Consider the following 15000-nt stretch of genomic DNA (forward strand, 5'->3'; position numbering starts at 1 on the left):
GACACACAGTGTTGTTTATCACGGGCCTATCGACACGAGAGGAAAACGTTAAGTAACAACGTTTCCATGAATGAACAGGTCCCCGTTGGACGGTTGTTGGTTCCATTGATGGACTCTGTAGCAGGATGGTGAATAGTGGAGTATTACTTCCCTCTGGTCTTCCTCTGAGACCCTGGGAAACATCGATAGGATCTGCGGTGCCAAATGGCACACTATTGCTATTCTCTTTATAGTGCACTTCCCATAGGGCACTAGTGAAAAGTAGGGCACTATATAGTGAATAGAGTGCCATTTGGGAAGCAGTCTGGGTCTGGGTGGAACTCTAACACTGTCGGCCGGGTTAAGTTGAGTGGTTCCCTTCCTATTTAAGTGTTTATGCTCATGTTTTAGTCCGCTATTGGGTGTTTCTGTTTCAGTCCACTATTGGGTGTTTCTGTTTTAGTTGACTATTGGGTGTTTTAGTCCACTATTGGGTGTTTCAGTCCACTATTGGGTGTTTCTGTTTCAGTCCACTATTGCGTGTTTCAGTCCACTATTGGGTGTTTCTGTTTTAGTCCACTATTGGATGTTTCTGTTTAGTCCACTATTGGGTGTTTCTGTTTCAGTCCACTATTGGGTGTTTCTGTTTCAGTCCACTATTGGTTGTGGGGGCAACCAAGGCCCATGTGTCTGGCTTAGATCCCAGTTGATGTGTGCTTAGTTGGAGGGTCTTGGTTTCAAATAGTGGGCCATTGTGAAGTTGTCTGTCTGTCTGTCTGTCTGTCTGTCTGTCTGTCTGTCTGTCTGTCTGTCTGTCTGTCTGTCTGTCTGTCTGTCTGTCTGTCTGTCTGTCTGTCTGTCTGTCTGTCTGTCTGCCTGCCTGTCTGTCTGCCTGTCTGTCTGTCTGTCTGTCTGTCTGTCTGTCTGTCTGTCTGTCTGTCTGCCTGTCTGTCTGTCTGCCTGTCTGTCTGCCAGCACATCTCTATGGACTGTTTATGTCAACCTGAACGGCCATAACACAAATAATGAACTCAAGGACAACAGCTAGCTAACAGTGCAATAAGGCAGTACTGACTATACCCTCCGGGGTCCCAGACACAGAGTAAGCCTATTGCTGGACTGAGCATCCTTTGCTAGTCCAGGAGCAGGAATAATTATGGGTCTGGGAAACCGGCCATGTTTTCATAGGATGGACATTGAATAAAAAGCCACATGAATTGTAATGGCATAGCAGTTATCATGTGTCTAATACTTATACATGACCACAGCAGGAACTCTAATCACATCTCAATTTGTCTCCCTCCCTCCGTACCTCTCCCTCCCTCCGTACCCCCCCCCCTCCGTACCTCTCCCTCCCTCCGTACCTCTCCCTCCGTACCTCTCCCTCCCTCCGTACCTCCCCCTCCCTCCGTACCTCTCCCTCCGTACCTCTCCCTCCGTACCTCTCCCTCCCTCCGTACCTCCCTCCTCCGTACCTCCCTCCGTACTCTCCCTCCGTACCTCTCCCTCCGTACCTCTCCCTCCCTCCGTACCTCCCCTCCGTACCTCTCCTCCGTACCTCTCCCTCCCTCCGTACCTCTCCCTCCCTCCGTACCTCTCCCTCCGTACCTCTCCTCCCTCCATACCCCCCCCCCCTCCGTACCTCTCCCTCCCTCCGTACCTCTCCCTCCCTCCATACCCCCCCCCTCCGTACCTCTCCCTCCCTCCGTACCTCTCCCTCCCTCCATACCCCCCCCTCCGTACCTTTCCTCCCTCCGTACCCTCTCCCTCCTCCATACGCCCCCCCCCCCCCCCCTCCGTACCTCTCCTCCCTCCATACCTCTCCCCCGTACCTCCCCCTCCCTCCGTACCTCTCCCTCCCTACCTCTCCCTCCCCTCCGTACCTCCCTCCCTCCGTACCTCCCCTCCCTCCGTACCTCTCCCTCCCTCCGTACCCCTCCGTACCTCTCCCTCTCTACCTCTCCCTCCCTCCGTACCTCTCCCTCCCTCCGTACCTCTCCCTCCCTCCGTACCTCCCCCTCCCTCCGTACCTCTCCCTCCCTCCGTACCTCCCCATCCCTCCGTACCTCCCCCTCCCTCCGTACCTCTCCGTCCCTACCTCTCCCTCCCTCCGTACCTCTCCCTCCCTCCGTACCTCCCCCTCCCTCCATACCTCCCCGTCCCTACCTCTCCTTCCCTCCGTACCTCTCCCTCCCTCCGTACCTCCCCCTCCCTCCATACCTCCCCCTCCCTCCGTACCTCTCCCTCCCTCCGTACCTCACCGTCCCTCCGTACCTCTCCCTCCCTCCGTACCTCTCCGTCCCTACCTCTCCCTCCCTCCGTACCTCTCCCTCCCTCCATACCTCACCGTCCCTACCTCTCCCTCCCTCCGTACCTCTCCCTCCCTCCGTACCTCTCCCTCCCTCCGTACCTCACCGTCCCTACCTCACCGTCCCTCCGTACCTCTCCCTCCCTCCGTACCTCTCCCTCCCTCCGTACCTCTCCCTCCCTCCGTACCTCCCCCTCCCTACCTCTCCCTCCCTCCGTACCTCTCCCTCCCTCCGTACCTCCCCCTCCCTCCTTCCCCTGACAGAGATCTCAACTACAACAACCTGGAAGAGTTCCCTATTGCAATCAGAGCCCTGAGCACCCTGAAGGAGCTGTGAGTATGCATGTCTATATGTCTTTACTACCAGCTGTGCTAACGCTGCCCTGACCCCTTACCCCTGACCTCTGACCTTTGTCCTGTCCTCAGTCCACCCTCTGGTCTGTAACCTCCTTCAACCATCTGTTGTAATGTTCACCTTCCAGGGGTTTCCACAGCAACAACATCAAGTCCATCCCCGAGCAGGCCTTCACTGGACACTCCACTCTTCTGACAATGTAGGTCGACATAACTAACGACGCCAATCAGACTGCTGCTTTCGGCAAGAGATCCCTGCTTTCACTACAACCCAGTGTCTTTGTGTGTGGGTGTGTGTGTGTGTGCGTGTGTGTGTGCGTGTGTGTGCGTGTGTGTGTGTGCGTGTGTGTGTGTGCGTGCGTGTGCGTGTGTGTGTGTGTGTGTGTGTGCGGGTGTGTGTGTGTGTGTGTGTGCGGGTGTGTGTGTGTGTGCGTGTGTGTGTGTGCGTGCGTGTGTGTGTGTGTGCGTGTGTGTGTGTGTGTGTGTGCGGGTGTGTGTGTGTGTGCGCGTGCGTGCGTGTGTGTGTGTGCGGGTGTGTGTGTGTGTGTGTGCGCGTGCGTGTGTGTGCGCGTGCGTGCGTGTGTGTGTGTGTGTGCGCGCGTGTGCGTGTGTGTGCGTGCGTGCGTGTGTGTGCGCGTGCGTGCGTGTGTGTGTGTGTACCAGGCCCTTAGATGTTGTTGTGCTGTTGTGTTCCCCAGGGATTTTCCTTCCTCTCCTGTGAGAACCAATCCAGAGGTCTTTCCTCAACCAGAACTCTTCTGACGGCTTTGTCACTTTTCCATAAACTTACGTAAAAGGGTTGTTTAGAGTTTAGAGTGTTTAGAGTTTAGAGTTTAGAGTGTTTAGAGTTTAGTGTTTAGAGTGTTTGGAGTTTAGAGTTTAGAGTGTTTAGAGTTTAGAGTTTAGAGAGTTTAGAGTTTAGTGTTTAGAGTTTAGAGTGTTTAGAGTTTAGAGTGTTTAGAGTTTAGAGTGTTTAGAGTGTTTAGAGTGATTATGTTAAACGTCCGAAACAATATGCGCTAACTTCAGTTTCACCAAGCGAGTTCCGATGCGATTTAAAATGAAAATAAAACCTAATATAACTCAAACGGAAAGCATTTGCATTTTTGCGTGAATCGACTATTACAGATTCTACACATTATATCATAACGCCACCCACTGTGTCTGTTTTATTCGTTGATTGTGATATATCAACTGTTCATATCACATTTTCATTGGTCACATACACATATTTAGCAGATGTTATTGGCCACATACACATATTGAGCAGATGTTATTGGTCACATACACATATTTAGCAGATGTTATTGGTCACATACACATATTGAGCAGATGTTATTGGTCACATACACATATTTAGCAGATGTTATTGGTCACATACACATTTTTAGCAGATGTTATTGGTCACATACACATATTGAGCAGATGTTATTGGTCACATACACATATTTAGCAGATGTTATTGGTCACATACACATATTGAGCAGATGTTATTGGTCACATACACATATTTAGCAGATGTTATTGGTCACATACACATATTGAGCAGATGTTATTGGTCACATACACATATTTAGCAGATGTTATTGCGGCCATAGAGAAATGAGTGCTACAGCTTATAGTTAGTTATATGGTGTGAATAAAAACTATTATAGTTTCCGTCACATGACAGGGCCATTTTTCTCTCTTCATGAAACTACACTACATTACCAAAAGTATGTGGACACCTGTTCGTCTCATTTCAAACTCACAGCCATTAATATGGAGTTGGTCCCCCCACTTTGCTGTGATAACAGCCTCCACTCTTCTGGGAAGAGTTTCCACTAGTTCTTGGAACATTGCTGCTGGGACTTACTTGCATTCAGCCACAAGAGTATTAGTGAGGTCGGGCGCTGATGTTGGGCGATTTGGTCTGGCTTGCAGTTAGCGTTCCAATTCATCCCAAAGGCGTTCGATGGGGTTGAGGTCAGGGCTCTGTGCAGACCAGTTAAGTTCTTCTACACCGATCTCAATAAACCATTTCTGTATGGACCTCGCTTTATGCACGTGGGCATTGTCATACTGAAACAGGAAAGGGCCTTCCCCCGAACTGTTTCCACAAAGTTGGAAGCACAGAATTGTCTAGAATTTCATTGTATGCTGCAGTGTTAAGATTTCACTTCACTGGAACTAAGTGGCCTAGCCCGAACCATGAAAAACCATTATTCCTCTTCCACCAAACTTTACAGTTACCTCTATGTATTGGGGCAGGTAGCTTTCTCGTGGCATCTGCCAAACCCAGATTGGTCTGTCGGACTGCCAAATGGTGAATCAGAGAACACATTTCCACTGAGTCCAATGACGGCGAGCTTTACACCACTCCAGTTGACGCTTGGAATTACGCATGGTGATCTTAGACTTGTGTGTGGCTGCTCGGCCATGGAAACCCATTTCATGAAGCTCCCGACACACAGTTATTGTGCTGATGTTGCTTCCAGGGGCAGTTTGTAACTCGGTATGTGCTTCAGCACTCGGCGGTCCCGTTCTGTGTTTGTGTGGCCTACCACTTCGCGCCTGAGCCGTTGTTTCTCCTAAACACAATAACAGCCCTTACAGGTGACTGGGACAAGCTCTAGCGGGGCAGAAATTTGACGAACTGACATGTTGGAAAGGTGGCATCCTATGACGGAGCCATGTTGAAAGTCACTGAGCTCTTCAGTAAGGCCATTCTACTGTCAATATTTGTCTATGGAGATTGCATGGCTGTGTGCTTGATTTGATACACCTGTCAGCAATGGGTGTGGCTGATATAACCGAATCCACTAATTGGAAGGGGTCTCCGCATACTTTTGTATATATAGTGTCTGTTCTTAATGCTGTGAGGTATATAAAAATAAAAATAGTTCTGTTTTTGCTTATTGTCGGTTTGGCGTGAAACTTCATGTCTTCAGCGTCTCAGCTCGGAGAACAGAACAGAACAAAGTGTGTCCGGGCGGAGATATCTGCCTAGTTGGCCTGCCAAAATAGCTTCACTCCGATCCTTGAATTCTGCTGATCTCTCTCTCTCTCTCTCTCTCTCTCTTTTACTCTCTCCCTCTCTCTCCTCTCTCTCTTTCTCTCTCTTTTTCTCTCTTCTCTCCCCCCTCTCTCTTTCTCTCCCTCTCTCTCTTTCTCTCCCCCTCTCTCTTTCTCTCTCCCTCTCTCTTTCTCTCTCCCTCTCTCTTTCTCTCCCCCTCTCTCTTTCTCTCCCCCTCTCTCTTTCTCTCCCACTCTCTCTTTCTCTCCCCCTCTCTCTTTCTCGCTCCTTTTCTCCACACTCTGACCCTGGACCTGCTGGTAACTTCCAGCACCTCTAGCTATACCAGTTCCTGGCCACTGGACCAATCCAACACTAGAACAGACCCTTCTTCATCCATCTTAAAGGCCCAATCGTTCATTTGAAAAACAACAACTTGGCAGCCCTACCACTTGGTTTGCTGTAAAGCCGAGCAGAGTGGTTCTTTTGAGATATTCTCCCTCTCCCAAGGTCGATGTCTGTTGAACTTCTTTATTCACGTCCAACTCACCCCGAACCCTGTTGTTTCAGATTCCCCTCCACTATAAATCCCAACCTCATTTTTTCCTAGCCGCGACCCGCAGCACATTACCGAACAGGGCCAAATACCTGTTGAGCACAGAAAGATCTATCTCTCCTGATCATCCCTCCCTCCCTCCATCCTTCCATCCTTCCTCCCTTCCCAGCCCAGAGTTAACAACATGGATATAGCCCGGCCCGGGCAGAGCAGAGCCAAAACTATTTCACCACTAGATTGGATAAATATGGAACGGATCATTTGGCCATTGAAACATTTCTCACCTCATCACCTAGTCCTCCCTATAGACCTGTCCCTCACCTAGTCCTCCCTATAGACCTGTCCCTCACCTAGTCCTCCCTATAGACCTGTCCCTCACCTAGTCCTGTCCCTCACCTAGCCCTCCCTATAGACCTGTCCCTCACCTAGTCCTCCCTATAGGTCTGTCCCTCACCTAGTCCTGTCTCTCTCCTAGACCAGTCCCTCACCTAGTCCTCCCTATAGACCTGTCCCTCACCTAGTCCTGTCCCTCACCTAGCCCTCCCTATAGACCTGTCCCTCACCTAGCCCTCCCTATAGACCTGTCCCTCACCTAGCCCTCCATATAGACCTGTCCCTCACCTAGTCCTCCCTATAGACCTGTCCCTCACCTAGCCCTCCCTATAGACCTGTCCCTCACCTAGCCCTCCCTATAGACCTGTCCCTCACCTAGCCCTGCCTATAGACCTGTCCCTCACCTAGTCCTCCCTATAGACCTGTCCCTCACCTAGCCCTCCCTATAGACCTGTCCCTCACCTAGTCCTCCCTATAGACCTGTCCCTCACCTAGTCCTCCCTATAGACCTGTCCCTCACCTAGTCCTCCCTATAGACCTGTCCCTCACCTAGTCCTCCCTATAGACCTGTCCCTCACCTAGTCCTCCCTATAGACCTGTCCCTCACCTAGACCTGTCCCTCACCTAGTCCTCCCTATAGACCTGTCCCTCACCTAGCCCTCCCTATAGACCTGTCCCTCACCTAGTCCTCCCTATAGACCTGTCCCTCACCTAGTCCTCCCTATAGACCTGTCCCTCACCTAGTCCTCCCTATAGACCTGTCCCTCAACTAGCCCTCCCTATAGACCTGTCCCTCACCTAGTCCTCCCTATAGACCTGTTCCCCACCTAGCCCTCCCTATAGACCTGTCCCTCACCTAGTCCTCCCTATAGACCTGTCCCTCACCTAGCCCTCCCTATAGACCTGTCCCTCACCTAGTCCTCCCTATAGACCTGTCCCTCACCTAGTCCTGTCCCTCACCTAGCCCTCCCTATAGACCTGTCCCTCACCTAGCCCTCCCTATAGACCTGTCCCTCACCTAGTCCTCCCTATAGACCTGTCCCTCACCTAGCCCTCCCTATAGACCTGTCCCTCACCTTGTCCTCCCTGTAGACCAGTCCCTCACCTAGCCCTCCCTATAGACCTGTCCCTCACCTAGTCCTCCCTATAGACCTGTCCCTCACCTAGTCCTCCCTATAGACCTGTCCCTCACCTAGTCCTCCCTATAGACCTGTCCCTCACCTAGTCCTCCCTATAGACCTGTCCTTCACCTAGTCCTCCCTATAGACCTGTCCCTCACCTAGTCCTCCCTATAGACCTGTCCCTCACCTAGTCCTCCCTATAGACCTGTCCCTCACCTAGTCCTCCCTATAGACCTGTCCCTCACCTAGTCCTCCCTATTGACCTGTCCCTCACCTAGTCCTCCCTATAGACCTGTCCCTCACCTAGTCCTGTCCCTCACCTAGCCCTCCCTATAGACCTGTCCTCACCTAGTCCTCCCTATAGACCTGTCCCTCACCTAGTTCTCCCTATAGACCTGTCCCTCACCTAGTCCTCCCTATAGACCTGTCCCTCACCTAGTCCTCCCTATAGACCTGTCCCTCACCTAGTCCTCCCTATAGACCTGTCCCTCACCTAGTCCTCCCTATAGACCTGTCCCTCACCTAGTCCTCCCTATAGACCTGTCCCTCACCTAGTCCTGTCCCTCACCTAGCCCTCCCTATAGACCTGTCCCTCACCTAGTCCTCCCTATAGACCTGTCCCTCACCTAGTCCTCCCTATAGACCTGTCCCTCACCTAGCCCTCCCTATAGACCTGTCCCTCACCTAGTCCTTGAATAGACCTGTCCCTCACCTAGCCCTCCCTATAGTCCTGTCCCTCACCTAGTCCTCCCTATAGACCTGTCCCTCACCTAGCCCTCCCTATAGACCTGTCCCTCACCTAGCCCTCCCTATAGACCTGTCCCTCACCTAGTCCTCCCTATAGACCTGTCCCTCACCTAGTCCTGTCCCTCACCTAGCCCTCCCTATAGACCTGTCCCTCACCTAGTCCTCCCTATAGACCTGTCCCTCACCTAGTCCTCCCTATAGACCAGTCCCTCACCTAGCCCTCCCTATAGACCTGTCCCTCACCTAGTCCTCCCTATAGACCTGTCCCTCACCTAAGCCCTCCCTATAGACCTGTCCCTCACCTAGTCCTCCCTATAGACCTGTCCCTCACCTAGTCCTCCCTATAGACCTGTCCCTCACCTAGTCCTCCCTATAGACCTGTCCCTCACCTAGTCCTCCCTATAGACCTGTCCCTCACCTAGTCCTCCCTATAGACCTGTCCCTCACCTAGTCCTCCCTATAGACCTGTCACTCACCTAGTCCTCCCTATAGACCAGTCCCTCACCTAGCCCTCCCTATAGACCTGTCCCTCACCTAATCCTCCCTATAGACCTGTCCCTCACCTAGCCCTCCCTATAGAGCTGTCCCTCACCTAGTCCTCCCTATAGACCTGTCCCTCACCTAGTCCTCCCTATAGACCTGTCCCTCACCTAGTCCTCCCTATAGACCTGTCCCTCACCTAGCCCTCCCTATAGACCTGTCCCTCACCTAGCCCTCCCTATAGAGCTGTCCCTCACCTAGCCCTCCCTATAGACCTGTCCCTCACCTAGTCCTGTCTCTCTCCTAGTCCTGTCTCTCTCCTAGTCCTGTCTCTCTCCTAGTCCTGTCTCTCTCCTAGTCCTGTCTCTCTCCTAGTCCTGTCTCTCCCTAGTCCTGTCTCTCCCCTAGTCCTGTCTCTCTCCTAGTCCTGTCTCTCTCCTAGTCCTGTCTCTCCCCTAGTCCTGTCTGTCTGTCTGTCTGGCCAGAACAGAGCAGAACAGAGCAGAGAGGACAGACGTGCTACAATGTGAACTGTCTGTCTGGCCCGTTGCCTGGGTTTACACCGTGTTCTGTCTTCAAACAGATTCTTCTACGACAACCCCATCCAGTTTGTTGGCCAGTCGGCTTTCCAGCACCTCCCTGAGCTGCGGACACTGTAAGTCAAACAGTCAAACACTAACTTTAGTTTGATATGAAATGAAAAACAATTTTTGAATCAAGGTTATATGAAGTGAAGTGAAATAGGTGAATTGTTGCCGTGAAGCAAGAATATATCTATGATATATACATGAACTCTGTACACTTCAGACTAGTATCATGGAAAGGTCTGCTCTCTCTCCTTTTCTAATGCATCTGTCCCTCTTCATCTCTCTCTCTCTTTCTGCCCCCCTTTCTCTCTCTCTCTCTCTCTCTCTCTCTCTCTTTCTCTCTCTCTGTCCCCCACCCTCTCTCTCTCTGTCCCCCACCCTCTCTCTCTTCTGTCCCCCACCCTCTCTCTCTCTCTGTCCCCCTCTCTCTCTCTCTCTCTCTCCTCTCTCTCTCTCTCTCTCTCTCTCTCTCTCTCTCTCTCTCTCTCTCTGCCCCCCCCACCTTCTCTCTCTCTGTCCCCACCCTCTCCTCTCTCTCTCTGTCCCCCCACCCTCTCTCTCTCTCTCTCTCTCTGTCCCCCACCCTCTCTTCCTCTCTCTCTCCTCTCTCTCTCTCTCTCTCTCTCTGTCCCCCACCCTCTCTCTCTCTGTCCCCACCCTCTCTCTCTCTCTCTCTCTGTCCCCCACCTTCTCTCTCTCTGTCCCCACCCTCTCTCTCTCTGTCCCCCACCCTCTCTCTCTCTTGTCCCCCACCCTCTCTCTCTCTGTCCCCCCCACCCACCCTCTCTCTCTCTCTCTCTCTCTCTCTCTCTCTCTCTGTCCCCCACCCCCCCCTCTTCTCTCTCTTCTGTCCCCCACCCTCTCTCTCGCTGTCCCCACCCTCTCTCTCTCTCTCTCTCTCTCCTCTCTCTCTCTCTGTCCCCCACCCTCTCTCTCTCTCTCTCTCTTTCCCCTCCCTCTCTCTCTTCTCTCTCTTTTCCTTTGTATCCAGATCTCTGAATGGTGCAGCAGAAATCACAGAGTTCCCGGACCTCACTGGCACTAAGAGTCTTGAGAGCCTGTAAGTCCAGCGAGCAATGCTTAACACCCAACCATTCAGACCCAATGCTAACACCCAACCATTAAGATCTAATGCTAACACCCAACCATTCAGACCCAATGCTAACACCCAACCATTCAGACCCAATGCTAACACCCAACCATTAAGACCTAATGCTAACACCCAACCATTCAGACCCAATGCTAACACCCAACCATTCAGACCCAATGCTAACACCCAACCATTCAGACCTAATGCTAACACCCAACCATTCAGACCCAATACTAGCATCCAACCATTAAGACCTAATGCTTAACACCCAACCATTCAGACCCAATGCTAACACCCAACCATTAAGACCTAATGCTTAACACCCAACCATTCAGACCCAATGCTAACACCCAACCATTCAGACCCAATGCTAACACCCAACCATTCAGATCTAATGCTAACACCCAACCATTCAGACCCAATGCTAACACCCAACCATTCAGACCCAATGCTAACACCCAACCATTCAGACCTAATGCTAACACCCAACCATTCAGACCCAATGCTAGCATCCAACCATTCAGACCCAATGCTAGCATCCAACCATTCAGACCCAATGCTTAACACCCAACCATTCAGACCAATGCTAACACCAAACCATTCAGACCTAATGCTAACATCCAACCATTCAGATCTAATGCTAACACCCAACCATTAAGACCGAATGCTAACACCCAACCATTCAGACCTAATGCTAACACCAAACCATTCAGACCCAATGCTAACACCCAGCCATTCATACCCAATACTAACACCCAACCATTCATACCCAATGCTAACACCCAACCATTCAGACCCAATGCTAACACCCAACCATTCAGACCCAATGCTAGCATCAACCATTAAGACCTAATGCTTAACACCCAACCATTCAGACCCAATGCTAACACCCAACCATTAAGACCTAATGCTTAACACCCAACCATTCAGACCCAATGCTAACACCCCAACCATTCAGACCCAATGCTAACACCCAACCCATTCAGACCCAATGCTAACACCCAACCATTCAGACCCCAATGCTAACACCCAACCATTCAGACCCAATGCTAACACCCAACCATTCAGACCCAATGCTAACACCCAACCATTCAGACCCAATGCTAACACCCAACCATTCAGACCCAATGCTAAACACCCAACCATTCAGACCCAATGCTAACACCCAAACCATTCAGACCCAATGCTAACACCCAACCAGTCAGACCCAATGCTAACACCCAACCATTCAGACCCAATACTAACACCCAATTGCTAACACCCAACCATTCAGACCCAATGCTAACACCCAACCATTCAGACCCAATACTAACACCCAAAGCTAACACCCAACCATTCAGACCCAATGCTAACACCCAACCATTCAGACCCAATGCTAACACCCAATGCTAACACCCAACCATTCAGACCCAATACTAACACCCAATGCTAACACCCAACCATTCAGACCAATGCTAACACCCAACCCATTCAGACCCAATACTAACACCCAATGCTAACACCCAACCATTCAGACCCAATGCTAACACCCAACCATTCAGACCCAATGCTAACACCCAACCATTCAGACCCAATGCTAACACCCAACCATTCAGACCCAATGCTAACACCCAACCATTCAGACCAATGCTAACACCCAACCAGTCAGACCCAATGCTAACACCCAACCATTCAGACCCAATACTAACACCCAATGCTAACACCCAACCATTCAGACCCAATGCTAACACCAACCATTCAGACCCAATACTAACACCCAATGCTAACACCCAACCATTCAGACCCAATGCTAACACCCAACCATTCAGACCCAATGCTAACACCCAACCATTCAGACCCAATGCTAACACCCAGCCATTCATACCCAATGCTAACACCCAACCATTCAGACCCAATGCTAACACCCAACCAGTCAGACCCAATGCTAACACCAACCATTCAGACCCAATACTAACACCCAATGCTAACACCCAACCATTCAGACCCATGCTAACACCCAACCATTCAGACCCCAATACTAACACCCAATGCTAACACCCAACCATTCAGACCCAATGCTAACACCCAACCATTCAGACCCAATGCTAACACCCAACCATTCAGACCCAATGCTAACACCCAACCATTCAGACCCAATGCTAACACCCAACCAGTCAGACCCAATGCTAACACCCAACCATTCAGACCCAATACTAACACCCAATGCTAACACCCAACCATTCAGACCCAATGCTAACACCCAACCATTCAGACCCAATGCTAACACCCAACCATTCAGACCCAATGCTAACACCCAGCCATTCATACCCAATGCTAACACCCAACCATTCAGACCCAATGCTAACACCCAACCATTCAGACCCAATGCTAACACCCAACCATTCAGACCCAATGCTAACACCCAACCATTCAGACCCAATGCTAACACCCAACCATTCAGACCCCAAGGCTAACACCCAACCATTCAGACCCAATGCTAACACCCAACCATTCAGACCCAATGCTAACACCCAGCCATTCAGACCTAATGCTAACACCAAACCATTCAGACCTAATGCTAACACCAAACCATTCAGACCCAATGCTAACACCCAATGCTAACACCCAACCATTCAGACCCAGACCCTTCTTTGCTGTTCTAACCCAATGTCAGGTAATTATTTTCCCACAGAAAACGAGTTTAAGAGCTCACAAATACTAATAAATGTGCCCTGGTTTTGCCACCAATCATGTCACGACCTGCTACACAACCAAATCATTTCATGGAATTTTTCCTATTTGAAAATGTACTGTTTGCTGTTATAACCTGCCTGACTCCCAGCTCATTTGTTGTCTTAACCAGCATGTAACCTGCTGGTCTTCTCGGGATTGAAACTAAATCCCCAAAATACAAGTGTTTTTTTTTTAATCATTAATGATTATTATTTTATCCAATGTTGATGTTCTGTGCAGAGTTGTCATTTTACGTTGAGACGTGTTGGTTTTCATAGTGTTGGTGTTGGGTTTTTGAATGAATACGTGTTTCTTAGTTGTACTAGTGTGATTATATACCAAGGCACATATCAGGACATTTAATATACATATAAACAAGCTGCCCTGGGGAATGTCCTGCACATACAGTGAATGAATCTATTCACAAGGCTTTTACACAGATCCCAGGGATAATATGATGTGACCTTTGAACTCTGTGTAGGACCATCACTGGAGCTCGCATCACATCCCTACCCACCACTGTGTGTGACCAGCTACCCAACCTGCAAGTGCTGTGAGTTCCTATTTGTCATCAATCAATCATAAACATTCTTATTTTAACCAGGCAAGACAGTTAAGAACAAATTCTTATTTTACAATGACGGCCTACCAGGCAACAGTGGGTTAACTGCCTTGTTCAGGGGAACAGTGGGTTAACTGCCTTGTTCAGGGGAACAGTGGGTTAACTGCCTTGTTCAGGGGAACAGTGGGTTAACTGCCTTGTTCAGGGGAACAGTGGGTTAACTGCCTTGTTCAGGGGAACAGTGGGTACAAACAGGGGTAGAAGGACAGATTTTTACCTTCTCAGCTCGGGGATTCGATCTAGCAATCTTTCGGTTACTGGTCCAACGCTCTAACCACTAGGCTCTCTGCCTCTAACCACTAGGCTCCCTGCCTCTGACCACTAGGCTACCTGCCTTTAACCACTAGGCTACCTGCCTCTAACCACTAGGCTCCCTGCCTCTGACCACTAGGCTACCTGCCTCTAACCACTAGGCTACCTGCCTCTAACCACTAGGCCACCTGCCTCTAACCACTAGGCTACCTGCCTCTAACCACTAGGCTACCTGCCTCTAACCACTAGGCCACCTGCCTCTAACCACTAGGCTACCTGCCTCTAACCCCTAGGCTACCTGTCTCTAACCACTAGGCTACCCTGCCTCTAACCACTAGGCTACCTGCCTCTAACCACTAGGCTACCTGCCTCTAACCACTAGTCTACCTGCCACTAACCACTAGTCTACCTGCCTCTAACCACTAGGCCACCTGCCTCTAACCACTAGTCTACCTGCCTCTAACCACTAGGCTACCCTGCCTCTAACCACTAGGCTACCTGCCTCTAACCACTAGGCTACCTGCCTCTAACCACTAGGCTACCTGCCTCTAACCACTAGGCCACCTGCCTCTAACCACTAGGCTACCTGCATCTAACCCCTAGAGGCTCATATCGTTTTATACGACTTCTCCGGTTGCCTCTAACCACTAGGCCACCTGCCTCTAACCACTAGGCCACCTGCCTCTAACCACTAGGCCACCTGCCTCTAACCACTAGGCTACCTGCCTCTAACCACTAGGCCACCTGCCCTCTAACCACTAGGCTACCTGCCTCTAACCACTAGGCTACCTGCCTCTAACCACTAGGCTACCTGCCTCTAACCACTAGGGCTACCTGCCTCTAACCACTAGGCTACCTGCCTCT

General features: G+C 50.6%; 1 protein-coding gene across 1 annotated transcript in view; it reads left to right on the plus strand.

Moving 5' to 3' along the window:
* The window catches only part of LOC109886808 (leucine-rich repeat-containing G-protein coupled receptor 5-like), a gene marked incomplete at its 5' end in the record, with an annotated part of 70196 nt that overhangs the window by 20375 nt on the left and 34821 nt on the right, over positions 1–15000 (plus strand). The window contains 5 exons of the mRNA XM_031817653.1: positions 2552–2620; positions 2770–2841; positions 9457–9528; positions 10452–10520; positions 13744–13815. Coding sequence (XP_031673513.1) covers positions 2552–2620; positions 2770–2841; positions 9457–9528; positions 10452–10520; positions 13744–13815 — 354 coding nt within the window. The remainder of the gene's footprint in view (positions 1–2551; positions 2621–2769; positions 2842–9456; positions 9529–10451; positions 10521–13743; positions 13816–15000) is intronic.

The sequence above is a fragment of the Oncorhynchus kisutch genome, unplaced genomic scaffold, assembly GCF_002021735.2.
Source record: "Oncorhynchus kisutch isolate 150728-3 unplaced genomic scaffold, Okis_V2 scaffold1110, whole genome shotgun sequence".
NCBI classification, from domain to species: Eukaryota; Metazoa; Chordata; class Actinopteri; order Salmoniformes; family Salmonidae; genus Oncorhynchus; species Oncorhynchus kisutch.